Below are 18,597 nucleotides of genomic sequence, written 5' to 3'. Positions count from 1 at the left end.
ATAGTTGCCATCATAAACATGAAAGGAAGGTGCTATTCATATGCTTTGTCAAATGTGGAATATTCTTTTTAACAAAAGGAGATTCCTTTTTTTAGGGGATTATCTATAGACAGATGATTTGTTAAGATTCAACTTATACAAGCTTAATATATGAAAAATTAGGAGGAAAGAGAAATGACCATATAAGACTACTACATATCTCTCAGTGCTAGGGCAAAAGGAAGAAGCTTTTAGAAATGAGAGTTTGAAGGAGGTCATATCCCATATCTCTCATCTCCAATCTTTTAAGAATTTAAGTAAGATGCAGAACACACTAGACATAGACATAGCATATGGGTGAAGTATTCCAGCTAGCTACTTGCTATTTCTATCAATGAACAATTCATTCAGATACCAATCTCTGCAACCCAGTGAAGAAGATAGATAAAGCTGTGAAGTCGCCACTTAGTGCGGTGGAAATACAGGGGAGTGGGGACCATCAACCACGGCATGCATGCATTTTGGACATTTCGATTTACTGGAGAAGATTGAAGTCCATATCCTTTTGCATGGCAGAAGAAGACAACTGATATACCAAGCTGAGTTTGGTAAAGTGGCAATGGAGATTGGAGACCATTTTCTTGCGAAAAGTTATCAAACTATTTGGAGGAATAGTAGATGAAATTGTCGATACGTTGTTATTCATTTTATTGAATAAATAAATGACTCTTTTCTTTTATAAACAATTCTTTAGAGAAATAAGCCTAAAAAAACCTTGCTTAGGTACATCAACCTGTCTTAAAACCTATCTTTCATTTGACCTATTGACTTGCTTCATTGTCTAATAAGAAAATAAAAGGTATGATATATATATATATATTTTTCCTTCCCTTTTGGTTCCATCGACACTGCTTACTTTTTTCTAAGTAACGAGCTAAAGAATCCTTTGAGAATGGTAATCTGGATATATGCTAGTTGATGCTAATATATTATACCAGCCTAATGATGTAAACAAATTACATCTTCTTACCATTACGCAAAACTTTGGGGCAAAATACAATTTGACCTCGGACCAAAATTTAGAGTCTAATTAAAAGATTAAAATATTTGTTTGTTTGTTTTATAGCAACTAACTTAAAATATTTCTTTTGTAGAAATTATTTTATATTCTCTTTTTTTTTTCAACTTATGATTATTTACTATCAATTTTTCTCATTTTTACATTTTAAATATTCTACTATCAAGACTTATTAAATAAGTTAGGCTTTATAAAATTGAGATGCTCGTGGTTTAATAGTATTCATTTTGTCAATTTTTATTGTTGGCATAGTTTGCCTGCTCGGCAGCATAATAATTTAAAACTTAGGCCCTAATATTGTTATATATTAATTAAATAATAATTTTGTATATTAGCTAAAAGAAATTTGGGATATCTTGGCTTCGGTTATTTGAATATTTTAATAAAATGGTTGAACAATAAAAATTAAAAAATTAAAAAGCGTACAAAATTTTGAATCTAATGAAGAGGACCCCTGCCACTTGTCAAGAGAACAGTGGATACGAAAGGTAGCAATGCAGGTGGGACCAGCAAAGTGGTGATAAGACTAGATCCCCCAGGGTACAGTCTAAGGGTCGGTCAAAGTTGCTGATCTGGCACTCTATTTGAAAAGAGCCTCCTCCATGGGAAAGTGGGCCTGGGGCCCATTTCTTAATTTTAATTACTTGCTAATCTCTTATTTTTATGCCTCGGAAATATTTGACACCAATAATTTAATTGCCCCTTTAGGGTTACCGAGAGAAACCGTGCTTTAGGCTTCCGCCTTCTTCCCACGTACTTTCGTGTGGACCAAATTGCCCTTTTATCTCTTAAGACTTGCAGTCATGTTCAATTATTGAGTAACGTGGTAGAAAATGTATCTTATAAATAGAGGATCTGTTTAGAGAAACATGAGGGCAAGAGTGTCATTTTATCGGCTGCCACGGTCTTTGGGGTTCTCCTATCGACTACGTTATCAGGAAGGAAACCGGGGGTAAACGGCGTACAGTGACGACATGACTGCACGTGTGGTGCGGGTGCCGAGGCTGAAGCGCTCTGCCCACCGTCTACAGCCGGTCTTCCCCTCCTCAAAATATAATTTTTCTTTTTTTTTTCTCGAGGACCTTTTCGAAAAAATCAAAAACAAAAAAGAGGAAGGCCAGGAGAGAGACAACCCCACCCTCCCATCTCTCTCTCTCTCTCTCTCTCTCTCTCTCTCTCTGAGCTAGGAGATGCCAGTGTCTTTGCTACAGCTCACGCCCAATTCGTTCCCAGATCTCTTCTGGGACTACTTTGGCTTGTGGGCATCTCTCTCTCTCTCTATCTCAATCTTCCTCTAAGAAATTGAGATCTTTCCCCTTACTATATCTCCTTTTGCTCTTCCTTTGATCTGGGACTGGAGATTTGCTCTCTTTGCTGCTGACCCACCTTTTTCATAAGCTCCATTTGAAGAGATCATAACTCCATGATACCGGTGATGATGATGTTGATGGCTCTCTCTCTCCTCTCCCACTTGGGTCTTCCGTTTTCTTCTCTCTAGTTCTCCGTTCGCCTCCCTTGTCTGTTTTCCCATTCGAAAATTGCATCTTGGGTTTTGTTTCTCTACTTCCAAGCAATGCCGCAGTACCAGAAGCCCCCTTCTTGGAAGCTAGAAGGAGGCGGACAAGTCATGGATCTCGAGACCTTCGTAAAAGATGGCATCTTGGGCGGCGGCGGAATCGCCGGCGGCGGGATCCCCGGGGCCGGCGAGAAGCTCGACCTGAAGAAGATGATAGAAGAGCTCGAAACCGTCGGAGAAGAGATCCCGACGGTCTTCATCTGCCCCATCTCGCTCGAGCCTATGGTGGATCCCGTTACCCTCTGTACCGGACAAACCTATGAGAGGTCCAATATACTCAAATGGTTCTCCATGGGTCACCTCACCTGCCCAACTACCATGCAAGAGCTCTGGGATGATACTGTCACCCCAAATCACACTCTCCACCACTTGATCCATACTTGGTTCTCGCAGCGGTACCTCCGCTTCAAGAAGCGCTCCGAGGACGTCCATGGCCGCGCCGCCGAGCTCATCTCCGCTCTCCGCAACAAGGTCAAGGGCCAGGCTCGCGTCCAAGCCCTCAAAGAGCTCCAAAAGCTCGTCTTTTCTCACCAATCTATCAAGAAGACTATAGCCGACAATGGCGGAATCGCTCTTCTCTCCTCTCTTTTGGGTCCTTTTACTTCTCATGCCGTCGGGTCCGAGGCGGTCGCGATTCTCGTCAACCTCTCACTCGACTCTGAATCGAAGGTCGTTCTGATGCAGCCCGCGAAGATCTCGCTGGTCGTCGACATGCTCAATGAAGGAACCATCGAGACCAAGATCAATTGCACAAGATTCATTGAGATATTGATGGGGGAGAAGGATTTCCGGCACGAGATACTGTCAAGTTTGAGCCTTTTGGTCGGATTGTTGAGGCTGGTGAAGGATAGAAGACACCCAACTGGGATTGCTTCAGGGGTTGGATTGCTAAAGAAGATATGCTCTCATAAGCAAGTTAGGAACTTGGTGGTGAGCATTGGCGCAGTACCACAGCTTGTTGAGCTATTGCCCAATCTGAATCCCGACTGCTTGGAATCAGCATTGCAGATCTTGGACGATCTCGCCTCAATCCCAGAAGGCAGGGCGGCATTGAAGGATTGTTCACAGACGATCCCGAACACGGTGAGATTGCTTATGAGGGTGTCCGAGTCTTGTACTCAGTACGCATTGTCCATCTTGTCGGCAGTGTGTAAGCTTGCGCCTGAAGAATGCGCGTCGACGGCGGTGGAGGCCGGCCTGGCTGCAAAATTATTGCTCGTCATGCAGAGTGGATGCAATCCGGATCTAAAGCATCGGTCCGCAGAGTTGTTGAAGCTTTGCAGTCTCAATTACACTGCTACCCTCTTCATTTCCAAGTGCAAGCTCACAAGGACTATCCAATGATAGAGGTTGACTGACTGTTTGATCTTGTGCTTGCTCCATCCTTGCGCAACTTGATTGGAATCAGAGCGATCAGCGAAGGCAAAGAGTTGGTGCTTGGAGTGAAGGTAATGCTATAGATCGGTGGCTCTGAAGATTGGGTGGAAAACGGAGGTATATAAGCTCTGTAATCTGTGTATAAATACAGACATTTTGCAACTCCCTGTTCTATTGGTTCCTTCATACAATAGAATCAGCAATTTGAATGTACATTGGTGTGGATCCACTTTCCGGGTTGTAAAAGTTGTTCTCCTCAATAAGCTCATGGGGGAGGGTTGGGACGTATGGCATTCATTTTCGTCTTGTCAAGAAGGTAGCGAAGTCCTTCCCTGTGTTTAATTTGGAAAGTGTGGGTCTGCAAGAAGAGCTTGGAATTCTCCCTTGATGTAATGGATGAATGCGAGAGTTCCCTACACCATAAAATTTTGCTTCAGTCACACATAGCAGTTGAATTGCCTTTTGCTTGTAGTTTTGCATATTGTCAGAGTATTTCACAGCCCAGTGCTCTCTGCTTCTCTTTTGCTCGCTAATCACAGTAGCAGATGTATGTATATATATATATATTTATATTCTCTCTTGGTGTACTCACTAGTCAGCATCATTTTAGTTTGGAGTTCATTATTTCTGAGGAAGACCCATCTGAGGATGTGAACTTTGACACCAAATCTCTGCAATTTCTCTTAGAAGGCAATCTAGTTGTCGATTTGTTTCTATTCTTCAGCATCCCGTCATGGAATGGTGTTATGGATTAGGCTCTTTAGTTCTACTTCCAATTCAACTTTTCTACTAGCATGGAGGAAAGACCAAAGGCATCTAGAAATCAGAAAGTCTTAGGTTCCAGGCTTTGCTTTTAGTTGCTGAAAAGGAGTGGTATCTACTAACAGCTAAGGCTGAGTAGTTGTTCCTACTATCAAGGGTGGTGATGACCATTGACCTGGGCAACCATCAAGTCGTATTTGCTATGAAAGATCTCTTGATAAGACCCTTCCATGACATACTTCATCTCCCTCTTTTGTATCACGAAGCATTGAAGCCATGCATTTGGGCAGGAGGAAGAACACTTCTCCTCCTGCCTCCAGGGTACACCACGAAGGGATAAAAAGAACGCCACAAAAGGGAAAAGGGAAAATGGAAAAGAAAAGACAGGAGACAAGAGGTGTCTTGAGATGCCCTTTGAGAGGAGGGGAAGGGCAGTCCTTTGGTTAAATTAAATGGGTCACATCTTTCAGAAGCTTTTTTTATTTTTATTTTTGGCTCTTTTTCTAAAGAACTTTTCAGAGAATGACCCATTCTTTCACAAGCTTTGTGAAGAGTAGCTTGTGTCCATTCTTTTACTTTGGAGGATAAATGCATCGTATTGTAATTTGATGGACTTCATATTCCTGTAGTAGAGCTCTTTGCATATCACATTCTGTCTGGCCCAACAGCAAAGCACACCTCTTATATGACTAGCTGGATGGGCATGCGCAATTAATACTCCAATTATGTGCATAAGTTAAAAGAGTAAAAAAGAAAATTACAAGTTTTTTTTTTTTTTTCTAAGCATATAAATATAGGAATCAATATACATAGAAATCATATAAGACTAAAATATTGGTGAAAGATTTGATGAAAGAATTTGACTAAGTCTTTCGTATGCACCTTGAGCAGCAGTAGCCTGAATTCATAAGTTCAATAGAAGAAAGAAGAAGAAATTTTCGCAACTCTACCAGTGAGGAAGGTACTCGGGAGTCATGGAAATTGAAAGCTTTGGTAGTTTGCTGTCACTGTGAGTGTCCAGAGATTAAATGCGAGTCAATTCAATTCTGTTCTCAGTGATGCTACTTACCTCTTGTACTGCTCTTTTTGGATTTTTTTTGCAAGCAGTTATAAGCTGGAAGAGCAGAGAGGTCCATTTTGGTCCCACGGAGCAATGGGCAATGCTGACCCTTTGCAAGACAAGGGGGTCATCAGCCCACCTGTGGATATTCTCATAGCCGGGAAATTGCCAGGTGAGCTTGAGATGAATTCTTGTTGTTTTAATGGATAAAAACAAATTGCCAGGTGAGCTTGAGATGAAGTCCCAACGATCCAAATGATAGCTAAATAAATTTACAAACGTCCAAGAATCCAGTGGAGAGTCACGGATTGGAATCCAGGAAGACTGATCATATGGTCAGACCACATACTAAATGATGGAAATTCCACAATAGCAATATAGAACATGCAATCTAGTTTTCAAGAATATTAAAATAGCCTTAATTAGTTGACAATATTGCATCACAAACAAGTCACTTACATAATTTGTCACGATTACTAACAATAAGATGTCCCTCATTACTCAGCATAGTTATGTTGAAATGGCTGTCGTCCTGGCTGAAACAGCTTTCTTGTTATAGTCCGTGGATTTTCAACATGTTAGCTCCTCCATCCTAACAAATGTCTTCCCTCTGTTGATGAGGCTTCCAGTAAAAAAGAAATACATGTGCCTCCGCTTGATGAACTTTTCCTTTGGTGAAAATTGTAATCACATCCATGTTTAAAGCTTAGTATACAATGAGATGTGTAAATAGTAATACAAATATAAAGATTTAAACTGCTTCATTATCCCAGTAGTTCCTCAGCTGAGACATATGGAGAAGTAGTTCATCACGTCCTAAACATGAGACGCTGCTAGTCATGATCCATGGAGGAGGTTCCTGATAGAACTTGCTGATCATATCCTGGAAATGCTTGATGTTGTCATCTGGCCGTTTGCCTTTACCGCTCTTAATTTTGTCACACTTGGTGAAGACAAAAGTCATTCCAATCTAAATCACCACATCAACGGGACAAGAAACATGAGCATACAGACCGCTAACAGTTATAAGGATCTTACATTGACAAGTAGGAGGTAGAGAAGCAGAGTTAAACATTTATATGCATCTTTCTTTGAAAGGTAGGAAATAGATAAGTACAGGTCTCTTACATTGTTTCGACCAAGCCAATTAGCACAATCAAGGTCAACTTTCTGAGGTGGAATACTTGAGTCAACAAGAAGCAGGACTGAAACCAAAGTGTCACGATTTAAAAAGTAACCCTTGGTAAATGAAGACCAATCCATCCGAGCCGACTCAGGAGCGTTAGCAAATCTATATGCAGCAGAACAATCAATTATACACAATAATAGAAGGTTCCCACCATTTCAAATTCCAGTGAGGTAATGTTCACAATAGTTCAAGGAAAAGCATTAGGAAAACCTAGATTTTAAAGTGAGTCATCTGGTCAGTCTAGCGGAGCTTTAAAATGGAGCAAATAAATTCCAAAAGAAAAGCAGAATATAATCACCTATAATATCCAATGAAGGCCATACTGTACCTTTACTCTGGAGAGGAAAACTTTTCCTCCAAAATCAGTTAGTTGAAACAACCAGTATTGATAATAAAGATTAGAGCTCTGTAACCAATGGATAAGGAATTGGGTAATACCAAGATACGCTGCTGTACTTTTTTTGTGTGTTGTCATTTCTTTTAATATTTGTGGAGTGTTTCTCCTTTTTAGTGCAAATCACCTAAGGTGATAATAGAGCCTAGAGCCTAGTTATCTCACCTAGAAAGCGTAAGTGTTCCTAGATGCACTGAATAAATAGCAGTAGAAACCTAGAGACTGCTTGGAGGAGGGATAAGAAACATGGTAAAAGGCTTATGCAATTCCAATGTCTCAAAATAACTTCTATTTCTGAACTAGGTGAAGCATAATATTATATCCATCAAGGATGTCAATCGAATAACTTATTCAATCAGTAACTTCTTTCTATCTTACTGTAACTTTAGCTTCCCAAGTGATTTAAGATTCAATAAGACTGATGAGCAATGTGAAGAACGTATCTAATGCTAGACTTGAAAAACCATTTACCTAAATGCCTATGTTATTAGCCATATCCAAGCTATCTATACGAATATTTACCAGCGGCCCTAGACTACCTTATTCTACAAAAGGATTCAAGTACCAGATATGACTAAGATAAAAGTAATAGGTTAAACTACATTGTAAGTCCCTAAATAAAAGATGTGGAACAACAATTTACATAGGTAATATGATAATGCAGTAACTACTTACATGCACTCTGGAAGCCTTACAATCTGAATCTGTTTCATACTGCTAATCAAATTCATTACTTGGAATTAGCTCCGTCAATAGTTCATCTCATTTTAATTAAATAATTTGCAAGAAGGGAAGTGAATAAACCAGTTACAACCACATTTTGCTATCTAAAGATTACATTAATGTCTATGATATCAGTAAAGCGTGCTCTTCAGAAAAAAAGATTCACGCAAGCCACTAGTGTATAAATAAACATTTGCTGTGCAAGCGAGAGTGCAAAAAGAGCACGTACCCATAGCCCGGCAAATCCACAATGTACCAACTCTTGTTAATCAAAAAGTGATTGATCAGTTGGGTTTTCCCTGCTCACAACAAACACCGAACTTTTAAAGCAATACAACCCAATGACCCAAAATCACCAACATTTTGACTACCCCAACACCCGCAAGTGATAAAAAAAAGTCGCATCTTTCACACGAAACCTGGCTTCTTGGATGTGAGGGCGACATCCTTCTTGCGGACGAGGGTGTTGATGAGCGACGACTTCCCGACGTTCGAGCGCCCGAGGATGGCGAACTCGGGACGGCTGTCCTTGGGACAATCTCGGGCACGCGCGCTGCTCTTGACGAACTCTACCATCTTGATCCTCGCCTCCCCCGCATAAGGCCCCACCACGATGTTGGAGCCCGGGAGGACCATCTCAGCCGTCACCTCATCCCGCGAAACTCCCGGGGGGACGAAGAGTGCCGTGCGCACAAATCCTGCGGCCGCCGCCGCTGAAGCCGAAGCCGAAGCATTGGGTTGGGCGGTGGAGGATCGCTTGGGAGGAGAGGGGTTGGTGGGGGCGTGGAGAGAGGAAACAGAGAGAGGTCGGAGGAAGGAGAGGGAGGAGGAAGAAGAGGGGAGGGGAGACGAGAAGTTTATTATTGGAAAATTTTGGGGATTTAAGAGGCGATTGCGGAGGAGCATAATGGAGATTGGGGGTAGAAGAAGAAGAGGCTAAGAGGGGATGGAGGTGGGACAAGAGTAGTAGAGTAGAGACTTAGAGATTTGTTGTGTAGCTAGTATTGGGCTAAGCCCATCTTACACAGAAAAGATCACAAGGTCCAAGAAGGGCCACTCTATGAAATGGCAAATAACACCCTTTACTTCTACTATATTACACAAATGAGGATTTATTTGTATTATAGGCAACATATAGGTGTTATTTGTGATTTTCTCGAAGAAAAAAGAAGAGCCATCGCGAGATCACTGCTCCGGATCTCACAAAAAACCCTGGATCACCAGTTCTATTCTAAGGCACCGCCTCCTCCTTCTCCTTTGGCTTGAATCCGAGGAAGATGAGGTCGAGCGACCTCCTGTGATGGGGGGTGGGGATGGGGTAATTTCTTCTGGCGAAGAAGCATCTTGATGCATCCGTAGAAATTGCATTGATCTCTGAGATAGTGGCAACTCTTTCGTTGTTTTTCTATGTTGATTTTCTTTCAAAACATAATAATAATTCCGTATCGTACTTGAATTGAGAAAAATCCAGTAGGCTTTGTGTTGGGTTTCGTCGCATGTTAGGTAGTCAATTTGAGGACATTCTTCGGATTCAGCCGGCAAGACAAATTTTGTTGACCCGTTCCCCTGCCGTGAGATAGGGTGCTCCTTGCTGGAAATGTTTGGATATTATCTTGTATAAATTGAGTTTTGCCGTAAGAAATTCATCATAAAATATCGATTTTTCTTGAAAGGGTCATCCGAAAGTAGTCAAACTGTACGCGTATTCTTGATACTCGCGGACGATGGAAGGCAGCCAGGCAGGGCATGTATCGTTGCAGAGGCCGCAAAAAAAGGATAAGGTTGGAAACAGAGGGTAGACTCACTAATGGATATAGAAGCCATTTTTGCGCTAGATATAGACTATATTTACATAAATAGAACTGTTCTAGTTTACTGACACAAGCAATAGGAAGGAAATCGACATGTCTATTTTACATCACAGCTAGATGCAAATTGAATTGGGTCTCACTCACACTATCTCTCATCAGACTCATGATCTAATAGACCCAAAGTTACTTGAGAACCTCCCGATCTGAGACCAGAGGAGACTCCCCAGAGAAAACCTTGGCCTATCCTGATCCATGCTGTTGCTGCTGCCGGCGCCAATGACAATGGACGGACTGCTGTTCCTCTTCTTCACCTGCGGCCAACCAGGAGTAACATCTTTACCCACCTCCAAAACACCGTCCCCGCCGATCTCCTCCCTGGCAACCTCCACCGCCTTGGGGTCCACGGCAGCGCCGGAGATGTCCGTCACATAGAAGGTCCCCACCGCCCTCTCGCCGCGTGTGGAACACTCGGCCCTCGCCAGTGAGAGCCCATTCTCACGAAGGATCCTCGTCACGTCGGCGAGCAGCCCCGCGCGGTTCCTCGTGCACAAGTCCAGCCGCAGCCCCTGGAAGAGATTGTATAGTTGATGCTTAATCCAGTAGGCTCAAAACAAATTAGGACTAGGAGCAAATGAAGATGACTTACGTGGGAGACTCTGCGTTCCACGGCGGCCACCAAGCATCGGGTAACCCTCTGCCGCTCGCCATCTTCGTCCAATGCGCACCCGGCCTTGTTCCTGATGTAGTATTCCTGCGTACATTAATTTTATTTAATTGTCACACGTAATTGGTTCCCTCCTCTGCTTGGGGTAGTAGTTTTTTGCATCATCTACCTGCACGGCAAGAGGTCCGTGAGAGCTGACGGAGGCATGGAACACCACGTACTGCATGTCCGTCAAGGCGCACACGGTGTCAAACAGAAGCTTGGGACGATCCCGGCTCCTTATATTCACCACCGAGTACCCCCTCCCCTTCCAACTATCAATCAATACCCGGGTTTCTATCCCCGAACCCGAAGGTGCACGCCCACGAGAGTCATTAATCCTCCTCTTTGCTTCGAGGCGGGCCACGGCGAACTGGTCTGCCTCGGCAGGCGGCGGAGCTGGCCCCGTCTCGTAGTCCCTGTCCTCTCTCATCATCTGGTGCAGCCGCCGCTCTGTGTGGACGCGCCCCGGTGTGGGACCCGACACGCTCACCCGCCGCCTCTCGTCTGGCATGCTAACACGCGCCTCCACCACGCTGTCCACCTGTGCGATAGATATCGTTATCGTCACAATTCACCGCTTTCTTGGAGAAAATGACGAATCACCAACCTGCTCCTCGATGTCGGCTAGACTGACCGGATCGGTGATCGGCTCGCCGGTGGCGTGGTCCGTCACGTAGAGGATGACCGCCGCACGGGAGTTGTGCGTCCACGCCTGGACCGACGTTACGTGGCACCCCAGCACTGCGAGCACTGCCGCGATCTCGGAAAGCAGGCCAGGCCGGTCGGTGGCCGTCACCTCCACCACCGTGCTTTCCGACGCCTCCTCGCGGCCTGGCCCCACCAGCTTGCCGAGGCACGTGCGCACCTGCCTCGGGCTACCTCCCCTCCTTCCCGCCACGAGCGACTGCCGGATAAACTGGATCAGGCTCCGGTCCGTCAGCTGATTCCCCAGCTGGTCCGTGACGTGGAACACTGCATCCGTTTCACACCAACAGATCAATCAATCAAAATCAACTGACGAGATGGACGCAAGAAGAGCAGTACAATACGCACCATCCATGAGCCAGCCGCCGTCGGACGAGATGTAGGATTTGGAGATCACGAGGTCAAGATCGGTGAGCACCTGCACCATCTCCAGCAATATCCCGTGCCTATTGGCGCTGTCTACCTGCACAACCAACAGTCTATTTCTTCAACAGATTCTCCCCCGAATCGGTATCGGACGGCGAGAGAGACGTCTGGATCATTCCAGTTCGCAACCGAAAGGGAAAAGTTAAGAATAAAAGAACAAAGACATGTCACTCTCTCTCTCTCTCTCTCTCTCTCTCTCTCTCTCTCTCAAAATGGGGAAGAGAATCACATGTCGGAAATTGACTCCTAGAATTCGTCGCTTTCCGAGAGATATGATAAAAGAGAGGGAACGGCGAGTACCTTGACAAGTGTGCAGTCCTCACATGTCTCGTTGTCTATAACAACCCTGCAACCATCGAAATCAATCAAACACACCAACAAACCCCATAACAAATCATTATTAAAATTTAAAATTAATTACATTTTGATCCGCTCAAAATATTAATTTATAAAAAGTAAAACATATATATGCTATAAAATATATAGGGAATATATAACTATACTATTAGACCTTAGCTGTTAGAAATTCTGTTAAAAGTATTAAAAATTAACTAACTAATTAAATAGATAAAAAAATTACTTTTTCATCGCTTCTTTTATCAGGAGTGGATTTTAAAGAAATTAAATAAGATCGATTTAGAGAGTGATATTAGAATATAAGAAGAAAGAAAGAAAGATGAAAGGTATTTTCGTCCATCTATTAAATATTTTTTAATAATCTAGGGAGAAAACTAGGCGAGACATTTAAATAATTTAAGAGTATTTTCTTTTTCTTTTCTAAAAGGGTGACAGGATCAGGATGTAATTTATCCTAATTGTTAAAACAGAGGAATATAGAGAGAGTACCTTAACTATTAAAAAGAGGAATCGAGATGGAGAGAGTAATAAATTAACTCTAAAAAAGAGGAATCTGGAGACGGAGAGAGAGAAGGTTGTACCCAGGGGGGTTGATCCGTTCAATGAGAGTATCAAATTCGGGGTCGAAGTAAGGGCTCGAGACGCCCTTCATCTCTCACCTGCGACAGAGAATAAAGAGAGCAACAAATATTTATAAAATAGAAACAGTCAGATCGCATCAACAGGGTGTACGTATCAGACGGCGAGAACAACTAAAACGAATTCCGAAAAGATCGCATTCAAATAATAGAGCGAAAGGATACCGGGATGACCTTGCGAGGAGACGTCCTCTCTGCGTCTCTTTCTTAACCGCGGGATTCGAAATCGAACTGCTCTCGATCCGATCACAAGCAAAGCAAGGAGAGAGAGAGAGAGAGAGAGAGAGAGAGAGAGAGAGAGAGAGAGAGAGAGAGATTGCGTGCTTCCGTCAGAGGCAAAAATGGAAAAGGCGAGGCGTTACCGCCGAGTTCAACGTCTCTCTTGCGGTGGAGGAGAGAGGTCGGGGAGGAGTGCGTGGGAAAGAGGAATACAGAGGCCTTTTATAGCCTCGAGAGTCCCGGAGAACGAACGGAAGCCCGAAGGCGCCAGCCACGTCAGCATAGACTCCCCACGTGTCGCGGAGGCTTTGCTGCTTCGAGCGCGGCGGTTCGCTGGGCCAAGTCGATCGGACACGTGCGGTTTGCCAGGGTGCAAAAGCTCGCTAATAGACAACCATCCCGATCGCAGGAGTTACGATAAGCACCTCCTAATTTAACTTTTCCGAGAGCATCAGGAGTGTCAATTCTTTTTCTCTAATCAGGTTCGGATGGGTTTAACGAGCTCGGTAAGAGCAGGTAAGAGGCAAGGGAGAGCTTAACAAAACCAGCTTGGTTTACTATTTACTATCTAAGATGGTGTGAAAACGTATACCTTATTTTGAGCTGAGGCGATGAACAACGGCCCACAAATTCATCTTTATCCATAGCTGACATATCTGAAAACGCACTCATTTTTATCACCACAAGTTTAGGATAGACGAACACCCCACGTGACACGAAAAAGATAGAAATTTTGAGCCAGTTTCTATCCTCCGAGAAGAAGCAAGATGAGCTTTAGACTAAATAGCCAAGCAAGCTTGAGATTACCAAAAGTACGCGATAACGCTAACTAAAATTATGAATAATTATTCATCAAGATTGGTAGAATAATAACCGCAAGCGAAGGGATTAATGTTTGACTAAAGCAACGTTTTACATGTCAGCCTGGTACAGATACAGATAATAATGATAAGTAACACCATCCAGCTCCTTTTGGGGAGAGTACGAAAGGATTGGAGCAGAAAGAGAGGGCAGTGAGAATGCTGAACCTTTTTGTTGGAAAGAATTAATTCTCTGCTTCTCATCAAATCGGCAATGCAAAAGTACAAATTTGACAGAATAATTACTGAGTGCTGCTGGCCTCGATGAAATTTGAGACAACCTTCATCAGCGCGCTACTTAGCCCCTCGCAAATGAGAAATTCCAATTGATAGAATTACCTAGAAAAACACGGGAATAACATATCAACAGAGAAATGTAAGATGATCAGCATAAAGCCAACTTGAGTTCAGTTATCGACACAAGTACAATGATTCACTGGCTCTGTTGTGCTCCCAAATTTTGAGCATCAGACCATAGCATCAGAGTTGCTAAAAGTGTGATGGTAGCTGTTTCAACTCGAAGTCTGCATGGACCGAGACCAACAGGAGTAGCACCTGCTTCTTTTATCATCTTTACCTCCTCATCTGTGAAGTCTGCAAAAGCAATCATCAAGCTTGTAGTAGCTTTCTCCTAGGAGATACTACTAACGGTACTACAGTGTCTCTCAGGAAGCAATCAATAAATTGAAAGTCCTAAGTCATAACTTTTTTTATACTACTAAGTACTGATTGCAAGTCATTCCATGAGAAAAGCATCAACAAGGTGAGAAACAGAGATGGTTTAATTTAACAAAATTGAATTTACTCTTTGACTTGTGTTAACAAATAAACAGCCAGAGAAGGTAATACTACTCAGCGGTCAGGACAAAGAACAGATTGCTCATAATCATTACTGGCGCCACTGGCATTTAAAATATTAACAAATCACATAGGCGGACTGTGGTGTACTAGAGCTGGTGTCACTATCAGTATGATGGGTAAGCATGCCGTCAGAAGAAAGTAGGAAGGGGTGTGCAGATAAATTAATTGGGCTATTGGCTTCCGTTCACTACCATAATTAAATTGCTATCTAGAAGTCTTTCTCATCTCTTATCAATTTTGTTGGCATACTCACTTTATGACGTGCTTATCTAATATTAGTCATATTTTTGTGCATTTGTTTTGGTATGCTTCTATTTGAGAGAGAGAGAGAGAGAGAGAGAGAGAGAGAGACCTCCTTCTGGCCCCACAATCAGAAGTCCGCTGTCTTCTGTGTTTGAGTTTGGTAAAATACTTAGAAGAGGAGTTGCTTCTGCTGCCGCTAGAAAAGAAAGCTTTGACTGTGCTACCTACCACCAGAAAAGACAAATTGTTAATGCATAAACAATGTAAGGAATGCTCAACTAAATGATGTTGTATAAGAATACACTGAGAACCGGCCTTGTTACATATGTAATGTGAAATATCTTGGATGAAGTTATATCTGATATTAATTTCAAAACTTAAATTAATTTAAAATTAGTAATTAAAGAAATTTAAAACTCAAATTCTACAAGAAATTTAATGCATCTGTGATGACCGTAACGATTACAACGAATTTATAATAATTAATAGGCTAAATAAATTTAGGGGGTTCCAAGTGTTTAGAGAAATTCAGAAGTCTTAAATACCTACATATACCCCAAATAAAAAAAAAAGAACAACATCAAAGCATTTTATCTCTCGCTTAGTTTTTTTTTCTACATATTATTTTAATCGGATTTGAAGAGTAATATTCTCATAGAAAAGCGTTGAATAACTGTGCCGATCAGTGATGCAAAAATAAGATTTCGAGTTATATCTTAGAGAAAAAATAGACGAATAATATGAGTCACATACTATCCCATTCCTAATCTTCATAACACAAGGCAAATACTGTTCTTCCACTCCAACTATAAAAAGTGATTAATGTCAATATAAAAAGCACTCTTCTAAATTCTTCCTAATTTAAAGGGGAAGGAAGAAAATTACATTCTAGAGCATCAACAATATAGACTTCTGATCACATAGATAAGAATGAGTACTTGTATCATGCTAACCCAGTTATATTAACTTTTCACTGCAATCATGCATGCAGAATATCTTAACCTTGTGTGATGAGGAACATGATATGGCAGTAGCAAACCAAGCTATGTGATGCTGGAAATAATAACTAACATACCATTTCTTAAACGAAATAGGTGAAAAGAGAACTTACAATAGGCAAAAAGTTACAGAAGTTTACTGGAGGATTTAGAGTCATTTCATGCAGTCTCTGGCCTAAACAGAAAGCATAACACCATGAGAAAGAATCATAGAAGGTTCTAACACTAATAGATCAAGGTAGAAGTAGAATCATTAAACTTTTACGTACAATGTATATCTCTGATTCCTAATTCTATCTAAGAACAGTATTGACTCATGAAGGAAAGTAAATAAGGTGTGAGCTTCAAAAAGAATATGTCAAGTAATTACATTGTTTAACTGCAGCTAATATGACACGCTGCAACCTCTCTACTCTATTTTCCCCAATTGTATGAGATCGCTCGGTCAGTAAGGGCGTTACACTTCTAGCTCCAAGTTCCTAAACGGAAGACAGCTGAAAATGCTACAAACTTTATAGAAGAGAAATAGCACAAACAGCCAAAGGTGTAAGATAACATACAGTACATTTTTCGATTAGCCAATCTGCTCGACCGCCTTTCAGGCTCCCTAAGAATTTAGAATTCGAAACATGAGAACATATAAAAACAACCTAACCTGTCAAACATAAACATTCTTAATTATTCACAATACTCACCAAAAGCAGCAAATACATGCCACTGCATACCCAGCGGACTAATGACCTTTGGATCATCTAACGCGATGATATCTAATCCAGTCTTATCAACTCTCTGTATAGAACCTTCAACTAAACCACCAGCTCCGTTGAAGAGCTCCACCCTTAGAATATATGACAGAAATGTTAACATGAAGCGTATACGCAAATTATGTGCTAAAATACCAAAATGAATGAACTTTACTTAGCAAGATATATTCAAGTATGAAAGTCCCTATTCATTTTGTCAGTCATCTCAACATATAAATTGATTCACTGTTTTGCCTCTAGCATTCGCCACCAATCTACGATCATCACTTACATCGAACATATTTTTTATTTATTTATTACCATGTAGCAGTAAACTTTCCTCTTCAGGTTGATAATTATTGCAAAATTAGTTGTATCATATTGCACAATCTTCCAGTGGGTTGGGATTTCTCTGCTCTCAAGCTTTCCCAAAATTCATGGCTACAAGTATAAAGAACGAATGTACAAATAAGAAACGAAACCTACCTGTCATTAACGCTTAATCGAAGTACCCTCGTCATGTGCCAGAACTCGTCCCCTTGGATTCGAACACCATTTCCCTGCGTAAAAAAGAAAAGAAAAGAAAAAAAATTCAAACTCTATAAGCCCAACTCGATTCCAAAACGCAACACACTACCTGTTCGACGAAATGCCAAACAGAGATGCACCTTCGAGGAAGGAAGAGAAGGGGAATAGAAGCGAGGAAGGCCACCGCGAGATTGGTTCACAGCGGCATTAGACGAGTGGGCGCGGAGGAGAAGAGACGGTTTCGTCCACGAGCGGCAAAGAAGACCGTGCGATAAGGATCGAAGGGCTAAGGTTGGCATTTCTCTCTGCGTACGAGCTGTCTCGTTGAAATCGCTGGGGGTAGGAACTTGGCGACCCACAGGATTCAGGAGGTCCTACAACCTTGTTTCAATATGAGTGCAATTTACAGACTACCCTTCTAACGGATTCTATATTCTAAAACAGCCCCTGTGTAGCTAGCTGCCACTAAATAAATCTAAGCGTAAATTATTTTAAATGTCAAGAATTACCATTTCCTTTCATTGATATTTTACTTTACCATTTTACCTCCTTCAAACTGACAATAAATTATCCAATATTACAGCAATTTAATTGCTTCACTAACAACCAATTAGTTTTTCATATATAATAGCTTAGCCGATAAATGGTTTTGAGCATAGCTACAAACGATAATTTATAATGAAAGCGCGAACTTTCTATCTAATTATCTATTGTTTGTGGACCTTGCTGAATAATCTAATTCATATATTTGATCATTATTTATCTATTATCCAAGTTTTGCTTCTAAATAACTCTTTTAGACTGTTCACAAGAGGGCGTCATGACTATTATTAACCATTGTTTTCGTAAACAGTTTGTTAACCTGGTCGGAGGCTTTATTGATGATCTAATTTTGCCTATTATTCTTATTTTTTTATTTTTATTTTCTAATACCAGTTAGCCCATAGGCTGGGCTGGACTTGGCTAATTGTTATGACACAGAGGCAAGATTACAGCAGAAAACCATTATATTATGACATAGTGCAGTACAAAATTAATGAGCAAATGCATTATCTTGTGACTTGTTTATATGAATAAGTAATAAACAATCGTAAATGAGAAGGTTGCATGTTAATATTAAACACATTTATCAAATAGAAATAAAGCTATTTAATAGATGCTTCATTTTTTCAAAACTATTAAACAAACAAAAGTCGTATCTAAACATTTTCTCCTCTTCATCTAGAATCTTGGATTTCACCACACCGATGAAAGTTTCCTATTGGAAATTAAGAACTCATCCATCATGGATAGAGTCAAATAGATCTCATTAGAGATTAATTAGTATTTAATTAATTAGATCAAAAATTTCATATATATATATA

At 41.4% G+C, this 18,597-nt stretch overlaps 4 protein-coding genes across 7 annotated transcripts; 1 reads left to right on the top strand and 3 right to left on the bottom strand.

Annotated features, from left to right (window-relative positions):
• Positions 1-2,198: 2,198 nt before the first annotated feature.
• Positions 2,199-5,317, top strand: LOC140774821 (U-box domain-containing protein 30-like). The gene has a single exon (XM_073117955.1). The coding sequence runs from the start codon at positions 2,631-2,633 to the stop codon at positions 3,975-3,977; it is 1,347 nt and encodes a 448-aa protein (XP_072974056.1). The 5' UTR covers positions 2,199-2,630; the 3' UTR covers positions 3,978-5,317.
• An 891-nt stretch (positions 5,318-6,208) lies between these two features.
• Positions 6,209-9,101, bottom strand: LOC140774922 (GTP-binding protein At2g22870). Its single transcript, XM_073118107.1, has 4 exons — positions 8,558-9,101; positions 8,368-8,437; positions 6,961-7,123; positions 6,209-6,802 (listed from the first exon to the last, which is right to left on the bottom strand). The coding sequence occupies exons 1-4, from the start codon at positions 9,042-9,044 to the stop codon at positions 6,584-6,586; spliced, it is 939 nt and encodes a 312-aa protein (XP_072974208.1). The 5' UTR covers positions 9,045-9,101; the 3' UTR covers positions 6,209-6,583.
• An 849-nt stretch (positions 9,102-9,950) lies between these two features.
• Positions 9,951-13,509, bottom strand: LOC140772991 (ACT domain-containing protein ACR3). Of its 2 annotated transcripts, none has more exons than XM_073115284.1 (8): positions 12,947-13,509; positions 12,725-12,802; positions 12,087-12,132; positions 11,709-11,823; positions 11,263-11,627; positions 10,783-11,196; positions 10,596-10,700; positions 9,951-10,515 (listed from the first exon to the last, which is right to left on the bottom strand). In XM_073115284.1, the coding sequence occupies exons 2-8, from the start codon at positions 12,793-12,795 to the stop codon at positions 10,111-10,113; spliced, it is 1,521 nt and encodes a 506-aa protein (XP_072971385.1). In that variant the 5' UTR covers positions 12,796-12,802; positions 12,947-13,509; the 3' UTR covers positions 9,951-10,110. The 2 variants fall into 2 exon arrangements, with proteins under 2 accessions (XP_072971385.1, XP_072971384.1); XM_073115283.1 differs by having other exon boundaries at positions 12,956-13,508.
• Positions 13,510-13,860: 351 nt separating this feature from the next.
• On the bottom strand, positions 13,861-17,628 carry LOC140774143 (uncharacterized). Of its 3 annotated transcripts, XR_012106559.1 has the most exons (10): positions 17,374-17,628; positions 17,192-17,265; positions 16,658-16,800; positions 16,523-16,569; positions 16,333-16,441; positions 16,076-16,137; positions 15,074-15,188; positions 14,288-14,454; positions 14,029-14,199; positions 13,861-13,924 (listed from the first exon to the last, which is right to left on the bottom strand). XR_012106559.1 is itself a non-coding variant. In XM_073117008.1 (9 exons), the coding sequence occupies exons 1-8, from the start codon at positions 17,530-17,532 to the stop codon at positions 14,294-14,296; spliced, it is 870 nt and encodes a 289-aa protein (XP_072973109.1). In that variant the 5' UTR covers positions 17,533-17,628; the 3' UTR covers positions 13,861-14,199; positions 14,288-14,293. The 3 variants fall into 3 exon arrangements, 2 of the variants coding, with proteins under 2 accessions (XP_072973109.1, XP_072973110.1); XM_073117008.1 differs by having other exon boundaries at positions 13,861-14,199; XM_073117009.1 differs by having other exon boundaries at positions 13,861-14,199; positions 17,343-17,477.
• Between the last annotated feature and the right edge of the window lie 969 nt (positions 17,629-18,597).

This window comes from Typha angustifolia, chromosome 13 (genome assembly GCF_048772165.1).
Source record: "Typha angustifolia cultivar Huaian chromosome 13, ASM4877216v1, whole genome shotgun sequence".
Classification (NCBI taxonomy): domain Eukaryota; kingdom Viridiplantae; phylum Streptophyta; class Magnoliopsida; order Poales; family Typhaceae; genus Typha; species Typha angustifolia.
This window is presented reverse-complemented; position numbering and strand designations above follow the sequence as displayed.

Bases quoted from the DNA above. Each gene is read 5' to 3' on its own strand.
- LOC140774821 (XM_073117955.1), top strand. From the start codon at position 2,631: ATGCCGCAGTACCAGAAGCCCCCTTCTTGGAAGCTAGAAGGAGGCGGA.
- LOC140774922 (XM_073118107.1), bottom strand. From the start codon at position 9,044: ATGCTCCTCCGCAATCGCCTCTTAAATCCCCAAAATTTTCCAATAATA. The intron at 7,124-8,367 runs GTACGTGCTCTT...TGCTGCATATAG, and splicing joins GTGGATTTGCCGGGCTATGG to ATTTGCTAACGCTCCTGAGT. The intron at 6,803-6,960 runs GTAAGAGACCTG...GTGGTGATTTAG, and splicing joins ATTGGCTTGGTCGAAACAAT to ATTGGAATGACTTTTGTCTT.
- LOC140772991 (XM_073115284.1), bottom strand. From the start codon at position 12,795: ATGAAGGGCGTCTCGAGCCCTTACTTCGACCCCGAATTTGATACTCTC. The intron at 11,824-12,086 runs GTACTCGCCGTT...TTGGTTGTGCAG, and splicing joins AGGACTGCACACTTGTCAAG to GTAGACAGCGCCAATAGGCA. The intron at 11,628-11,708 runs GTGCGTATTGTA...AAACGGATGCAG, and splicing joins CGGCGGCTGGCTCATGGATG to TGTTCCACGTCACGGACCAG.
- LOC140774143 (XM_073117008.1), bottom strand. From the start codon at position 17,532: ATGCCAACCTTAGCCCTTCGATCCTTATCGCACGGTCTTCTTTGCCGC. The intron at 15,189-16,075 runs GTAAGTTCTCTT...TTCTGGTGGTAG, and splicing joins TCTGTAACTTTTTGCCTATT to GTAGCACAGTCAAAGCTTTC. The intron at 14,455-15,073 runs GTCTCTCTCTCT...TTGCTTTTGCAG, and splicing joins GATTGTGGGGCCAGAAGGAG to ACTTCACAGATGAGGAGGTA.